Source organism: Cynocephalus volans, chromosome 9 (genome assembly GCF_027409185.1).
Source record: "Cynocephalus volans isolate mCynVol1 chromosome 9, mCynVol1.pri, whole genome shotgun sequence".
NCBI lineage: Eukaryota > Metazoa > Chordata > Mammalia > Dermoptera > Cynocephalidae > Cynocephalus > Cynocephalus volans.
The window spans coordinates 130,655,818-130,663,888 of NC_084468.1; the positions used below are offsets into that span (position 1 = coordinate 130,655,818).

At 49.3% G+C, this 8,071-nt stretch overlaps 1 protein-coding gene across 2 annotated transcripts in view; it reads left to right on the forward strand.

Moving 5' to 3' along the window:
* Nucleotides 1-2,350, forward strand: part of ARHGAP10 (Rho GTPase activating protein 10) — a 300,664-nt gene extending 298,314 nt beyond the window's left edge. For both annotated transcript variants that reach the window (XM_063107709.1, XM_063107710.1), the window contains one exon: nucleotides 1,563-2,350. In XM_063107709.1, coding sequence (XP_062963779.1) covers nucleotides 1,563-1,651 — 89 coding nt within the window. In that variant the 3' untranslated portion in view covers nucleotides 1,652-2,350. The remainder of the gene's footprint in view (nucleotides 1-1,562) is intronic.
* The last annotated feature ends 5,721 nt before the right edge of the window (nucleotides 2,351-8,071 follow it).

Genomic DNA, 8,071 nt, shown 5'->3' on the forward strand with positions numbered 1-8,071 from the left:
AGGGTAAAGGTCATTGAGGGAGTGAAGAAGGTTACTTGCTGCCAGATGGCCATGAGAGCACATCTTTGATTCTTGTGTATTCATTCATTAAATAATCCTGTCTGACAGTGTTATATGCTCTCATGTTACACACACACATACACACACAATGTATAGGGTGTGTACCTGAGGTCCTGACCTTGTCTGGAGGAGCGTCAGGAGGAGTCCCAGAGGGAGGGATGCTAATATCTGAAGGACGAGTCTGCGCTGTCCAGGTACAAGGGCGGGGAAGAGCTACGCAGAGGCCTTGAAGCCAGACCTTGGTGGAACTTAAGAAAGCAACAGAAGGCCACATAGTGCAGACTGTGGAATGTATGCTTATTTCCTCCAGGGGAGGGAAGAATAAATGGTTACCTTGTTGAAAAGGACAGTTAGAATTGGATAGTCAGTGTCTTTGGCACTGTGGATTGCTACACATTAGTGGGCCATGAACTCAATTTGCTGAGTTGCAATCAGCATTCAAAATATAACGGAATAAAGAAAGAGGACATTGCACATAATAAGGGTAAGCATTGTTTCATGAAACTTTTGTGTTATGTGCGTGTAGGTGTGTATTGGTTTCTGATATAAAATAGTCCGCATGGGTTGTGCTCAGAGCTGCATTTCACAGCCAGCTCCTGGCTTGGTCTCCGGGGCTAGCCCACAGCATCCCTTTCCTTTATGCACATGGCTGCTGCCCCTGCTCCCAGTCGTGGCTGGGGGTCTGAGCTGGGGCCCGCCCACAGCTGGGTGTTATTAAATGATTCTGTATTTGATTTCAAAACCCTAGTGATGAGTGCTTGAATCTGTTCCCTTTGCTGTCCAGCCTGCAGTCATTTTCTTAGGTACCATCGTGGGTATTTATGGACACCTTCAGTGAACTAGGCACTGTGCCCAGATATGTAAGGCCTAGGCCTGTCTTCAGGAGCTTCTCATCTAGTGTGGGAGACAGACTTGTGCCCAGACAATGCCTACAAGACTTGTAAGAGCTGAGAAAGGGTCAAGGAAGACTCCCAGAGACATCCATTCGGGTCTCTAAAGAGAAACACTGCACGTGCAAAGGCCTGGAGTCCCAGTTGGGATTGCTCTGGATGACTTATGGCAGTTGACGTGGATGATGTGCTAGTAGATGTAAAGGGCTCCTGGAGAGATGGGCAGGGCTGTGTGCCCAGGTGCCTGTGCACCAGGCCAATAAGAAGCATGGCATTGACTTGAAACGGGAATGATGTGATCAGTTCTGTGTTCTAGAAAGTCCACTGAGCAACTGTGTGCACGGTGGATTGGAAGGGGCCAGACTGGAAGCTGGGAGACCAGTGAGGAGGCTGCTACAGGAAGATAGATGAGGATTATGGTGGCCAGTCCAGGGGGGCAGAGCCTGTTAATAACCCTTGTGCAGACTTTGTGACTGGGCACCCCAGAAATGGGCCCCATTCTCGACGTCCACTCCGTGGCTGAGCCTTTAAGACACACGGGGGTACAGTGAACACCCAGGAGTCGGGTACTTGGGGGCATTTTGGTAAAAAGTGATTTCTCTTCCTTTTCAGTGCAAACCTCGAGGGAACCTGGCTGGCTAGAGGGGACTCTGAATGGCAAGAGGGGACTGATTCCACAGAATTATGTCAAGCTGCTATAGCTCCTGGCCCATGCTGACCCTGCCACCCAAGGACCTTCCTGCGAGTGGCACCCATGACCCATCTCCACACTCGGAATTACAGATCACAATTGGCACTCCAGGGCTGGGGGGAGAGGGATGGGACATACGACACAGAACTGTATAGATTTGTGGATCAGAAGAATGTCGGGATTAATAGAATGGACTTTTCCTTTGTCAAGCATCAGGACTTGTGATTTTTAATTATCCAGCTATAGAAGGAGAGGAGGGCGGCCTTCTGCCACCCCAGCAGCCCCCCACCCCCTGCAATCACCCCACCAGACCCACGAAGAATCCCAGTCCTCCCCGTGTACCTGCTGCTGAGATTTTAAAGGGAACTGCTCCTCTTCGCAGTGTTTTGTTTGCAGGGCGCGTGCTTGGCTCCAGTCGCCGTGGTGTGGGCCGCTGCTGGTCGCCGTGGTGTGGGCCGCAGCGGGCCGCTGCTGGGGCCGGGGGATTTGGTCTCAACCCAGACGGAAGCAGAGAGATGCTCTTTTCAAGCCTGCTCCTTCCTACAAGGCCACCCTGGGGACCCCACACTCACTCTACCTGGAGGACAGAGCATCCCGGCGTTTTTATAACAGGCTTCTTGCTGGTGCTCCTCACCTGTGTGCTGTTTTCCAACCACCTGAGACTCCCCATGGTCTCTGTACATGAAATAAAATGTAATTTACTATTTGATTTGTCCGTCCTAATGGGGGGAAGAGATTGTGGAATTCATTCCCTCTGTAATGATTTATGATTTGGCAGCCTGTGCATGGAAATTCATTTTCCTCGGATGTTGGTGCACACAGGTGGAATTTGTTATGGGAAGGTTGCTTACTCTCAGCAGGGCATGTGGCGGTGGCTGCCCCCTCTGATGTGGGAAATCCTGGAGGGGCCTCCAGCAGTCTGCGGGACCCGGAGCAGGGCCGGGGCTCTACCCCTGGTGGCGTGTGCGTGAGCTGCATCAGTGCTGTTGGGGCCAGTCCTCCTGACCAGCTTCACTGTGCAGCTCCTCTCACCCATGCCACCTGCCACACCCTCCATCTTTCAGCCTCAGCGCTAACGTCTCCATCTGGATTGATCTGGGCGGTGGCGCTGGTCAGAGGCCAGCAGCTCTGGCATTCAGACCCTTCCTGGAGGAGCCTGCGCCCACGGCCCTGCACATACCCACGCCTGGGCTGATGGCAGCCCATGTAGGCAGGCCCCGCTCTGATGCGTCTCAGCCTCCGACTCCCAGGTGCAGGCTCAGTTGGCCTCTTGGGGAAAAGGGCCTTTCCCTTGGAAGATGGAGCTGTTTCAGTGGCCTCGAGGTTCTGAAGCCAGCCCCACGCCCAGAGGCTGCTCTGGGGCCAGCCCTGTCTCTCTTCCCCATGGGAGGTTCCTGAGCCTGTCAAACTTCTCTCTCAAGGATTTCAAAAGGAGGGTGTGTCTGCTGCCTTTTCCCAGATGAACTGATTCAAGAGCTTGCTGGTGATCATCGCTGACATTACCTCATGCTCACCATAGGAGGGTGTTGAGTTTGGGGTCATATGTGTATGGGGGAATGTGCCTGTTGAAACTTGTCCATGTTGCAAATAAAAATAAGGACAGTTTTAATGTAAGGTAACAAAATACTGAGCCAGGGACCCAAAGGAGAGTATAGACTGCTGAGGAGCCCTACGACAGTGGCCCTGAGGCCTGTGTAGGCCAGTGTGGCCCCAGGAGTGGGGTGGCATAGTCTTCAGTGTCCTGTTTTCTGAGTCATTTCCTGCCCCTGCTTGCTTCTCAGGAATGTAGAAAAGAAACCTGGCTCACGAGAAGAGGTTACTGGTGTGTTCCACTTTGAGAAAGCTCTGTCGGTGAAGGCAAACCTGTGTGTAGTTACGGTGGGCTCAGGTTAGCACTGGGAGTGATTTCCTGGCAGTGTTCCTAATTGGTGTATCTTCAGAGGGCATTAAAGATAAGACGCAGGGCACCAGGACTTGATTTATTTGCTTGCTTGAGGAAGATTTCCATCATACACAGTGAGGTGCACCCAACCCACTATTACCCCCGAAGTGCTTTTACCACCACTTGGTTAAGGAAATCACCACTAAGTCTGGCTACCTGCGTGACCTTGGACAAGATAAATCACCTCCATGATTCTGTTTCTGCCTTGTCAAAAAAAAAAAAAAAATACCCAGAGGTTTCGGGTTGAAATACTACTAATAGCAGTATGTAGTATGTGCTCAGTTAACGGGAACTGCTATTCCCTTTATCATTACACTGTGATTGTTTCTTGCACCTTTACCATCAGGCTGTGTTCTGTAGGATGATAGTGTGACAGTAGTGAAGCTCCAGAACAGTGTGGCTGCAAAGTGTCCTGTAGCCACAAGAGCTGCAGACCTTTCCTGTGGTTGTCTGAGGAAAAACAGGGTAGTACCAAGGAGAGCCGGGGTATTTCCCTCTGAGAATATGACCGGTGATCACCAGTGTGGCCAGGCTGCTAAGGCCTCTGGGCAGGGAGCTTTTCCCTGGGCATGGCCCAAAATATACTTAATAATTGGATTGTGAGGTGTTTTCTTAGATTTATGGATCCCTTGTTTCTCCAGAAGAGAGACAGGGTGCGTGCTTTGCTGTATGTTTGCTGGTTGGGTGAGGCTGATCTCTGAGCCTCTGCTGAAGGCTGCCCTGCACCAGCTGCAGCTGCTCAGACCAGGTCTGTAGCCCGAGTTCATTCAGAGGTGCGAAGGTAGTTTGGGGCAAAAGTGGGCACTCAGACTTTGTTTCTTGTTCACAGTGGGGATAAGGGGCCTGAAGCTGATGGTGTCACCTACAGAGCCTTCCCTGGTGGCCCCTGTGCTTGTAAAGGAGATGCCAGCTGAGAACAGAACCAAAGGGCTTGTGTTCTTGCTTTGTATTAGCAGAAGCACCTGCAGCAGTGGGTACAGGAGGGGAAACCACCGGAGTCTGCCCGTGACGGATGTTTCACTTTGTTTCCTTGCAGTGAGTGTAGAAGCTGGGAGAAGCGATCCCATTTTATAGACAAGAAAGTGGAGGTAGGCGCTGGCGCAGGTTCAGTAAGCTTGTTACATGCTCTTTCTGCTATGCTGTCTTGTGTCCAGGGCCAGGACAGGAAAATGGCTGTTAGGGGTTGAAGTGTTCCCCTTGCCCCCCATACCTCAGAATGTGACCTCATTTGGAAAAAGGATCATTGCAGATGTAACTAGTTGAGTACAGTCGGGTTAGGACCTAATCCAATATGACTGGTGTCCTTATAACAAGGAGAATTTTGGACACCGAGTGAGCCAGACACATATAGAAGAAAGACGATATGGAGGGACACAGGGAGAAGACGGCCATCTGCAAGCCAGGGGGAGAGGCCTGGGACAGAGCCTGCCCTCAGAGCCCACAGAAGGAACCAGCCCTGCCGACACCTTGATCTCAGACTTTGTCCTCCAGAACTGTAAGAAATAAACTTCTGCTTTTTAAGCCACCCAGTTTCTGATACCTTGTTACAGTAGTTCTAGGAAACTAATGCAATTGCTAAAAGTGCATGTTTTGAGTGAAAAACCTATTTTGAAGTCCCGTTTTCAGTATTTTGTTCCTTGGTGATCTCGGGTGAGGTACACGACCTCTTTATGCTTTGGTTTCCTTCTGTGAAATGGAGAGAGTAGCACCAAGCTCCTTGGGATGCTGTGACAACTAAATGGTAATGCACATAAAGTGCCGGAGGGCGCGTGGCAGGAAACGGGGCTGGCAAACGGAGAGGATGGGGAGGCGAGGCCGCAGGCCCTGTGCTGGGAGGTGGTCTCTGTCTCCCTTCTCTTAGCCACCCCCTGTGACCTTCCAGCTTTTCCTCTCCAAAGGCTGTTCCCTGCTCTTGCCCTTTGCTCAACATTGTTCGGCCTCCTCAAGAGCCTCTAAGCCTCCTTAATATAGGGCTTGTTTTTGTTGTCCATTTACCGCCGTGCTGGGCGCCTTCTTACCTTCCGACTGGCTCTCCCCACCTTTGAGTCTCTCAGAGGCAGTCCTGGTTACTCCCTGGGCTGGATGTTTTCCCCTGACTTCTTGACTCTTCCGGAGCCACACGCTTTCTTCTCCTCTCTGGGGATGTTATTCCAGGAGACTGTCCTCAAACAGCTTTCCTGCTCCTAGCTCTGCAAATGTCTTCTCAGATGCCTTCTCCTCAGCATGCTCTCCCCTTGACTGGCCTGGGCAGTAATTTATTGCTACCTCATGGGGCAACCCATCTCATTCTTCTAATGCTTTAATGTCTGGCTAAAAGTATCTCAATCTACTGGTTAGAACACATTGCAGAATATTTTCTATCTGAAGATCAACTTGATTGGAAAGAAGACTACTGTTTTTGTCCCAGCAGGAGACCTGCACTTTGAATTTGGGCATGAATGCATGAGGTTCAGGCAGCTCAAGGCCACGTGTTTGGTTTCTGTGTTTTTCTTTTCTCGGAGGGCTTAGCAATAGAGGAAACACTCCAGGCGAGCAACTTGCATGATCGAGCAGCATGATGAGCCCCAGCTCAAGCCAGTTTTCATGGGAGCTGTGATCTTCCTTCATCAGACTGGCCCCAGGGCATGAAGATCCCTAGAAATGGGGTTTTCAGACAGGGAAAACTTGGAAACCACTGTGGTCTTGGCAACACACATTCTGTGGAAAAATATCTGAGCATCTGCTAGTGGTAGATGGATTTAATGATCCCAGCCTTTCACCCCTCCCCAGATCCATGCCCTTCTGCAGAGCCCTCCTCAGCTGACTCTGGGCTTGACCTCATTACTTGTTTTGGGCAATGAGACAGGATGCAGTCTGAAGCTTGAAAAGTGTTAAACCCTTCCACTGTTGTTCCTAGAGCCCTGTCTCTGCTGTGAAATTAAGCTTAGGCTAGTCTACTGGAGGATGAGAGGCCACATGTAGCAAAGCCATTGTAGACCAGATCAGCAGAATCCCCCCACTTGGTTCACAGACTCATGAGAAATAATAAATGGTGGTTGATCGAAACTACAAGGTTTTGGGATGGTTTGTTATGCAGCAGCGGCAGCTGCCTGCTACTCGGCCTTATCCTTCATTTTGCTTTGGACACAGTCTTGGTCCATGCTGAACGCTGAGATCATGTCTCAAACATCTGTTAGCCAGTGTTGTTTGGGAAGCCACTGTTACGTTTCCAAGAAAACTGCTGCACTCCCAATTGGATGACTTGAAATTAAAGTGCTGGCGATACTTGTAATCAAGGCATTTGAATCTGTGTACACTTGCAGTTGATCAAAAAGTATGTTAGAGCTTTGAGATGGACAATATTTTCTACTTGCTGGGGACGGGCATTCAACATACAGAGGCAAACGAACCCTCGTTATATGTTCATCACTAGGCATAATTTCTGCTCTGGTGTACAGTGGCTGTCTCAGTGGCAGAGACTTAGTTCTTAGCTAATTATTCCTAAATGTGTAGCTGAATTCTTTGGGCCTGAGAGCACTTCTTTTAGAAATTCTTAGAAATAAAGTCACACTTGACCCAAGAATAAGCCTGTTCAATTCAGAAAGGTGACCCACTTTAACCAAGGGTACACATTGGTGGGGGTCTCCGCCAGCCTTGGCAGGCTCACAGCCTAAGATGACTCCTGTTTCAAGTTAGGGGCTCTCTGTGGGAAGTCCTGCTTTTGAATAGGTCGAATTTCTTAAATTTTTAGATATAAAAAAAACTGCCTTAATTTATGGATGGTTTACAAAAAATTGTGCACATAACCCATTTCCTGTGCTGCATTCAATGGCTATGCTGTGTTCCAGAAATACAATCTTTTGTGTAAAGCAAAGTTGAATTCGTCTATCAAATTGTCTTCTTACTGAAAGCAAATACTTTGAACAATCACCAGTTAAGTGACACATTAAAAATGTACTTGAATTTATCTTGCGGGAAATAAATGCTTTCTATTTCAACATGAGCAGGTGATTGTGTACTGCCCTTTTGTGGTCTGTATGAAGGAGTGGAGTCAAGAGGACGCCTGCAAGGAGCGTGTGAAGCATCACGGCCCCGGGGGGCAGGAGGGAGGGGAGGCGCGAGACCACGTGGAGGAAGAACTTTGGAGTCAGATGGGGCATTTTGGTCCACTCACATGAGTCTCAAAGTCTGCAGCATGAACAAGTTTTCATGTGGTGGTGAAAACAAATGAGGCAAAGTATACACAGTGTTTAGCAGCTACATGGTAACAGTAATTAACTGTTACAGGGTATTTTAGTGAACGACATGTTAGCAGTAAGAGACAAGGTATCGAATCAGTCCCCAAATAGAATTAACATGTAGCTAACATAGGGCTCTTTCTAAGGGTGGGGGTGGGGGTGGGAGGTCCATCTTGGATTTAGGCAGAAGCATGTATCATCAAGGTTTAGAAGGGCAAAAAATCCAGGCGTGCTAATGGACATTCGAATGAACTGTTTCCAAAACAACAGG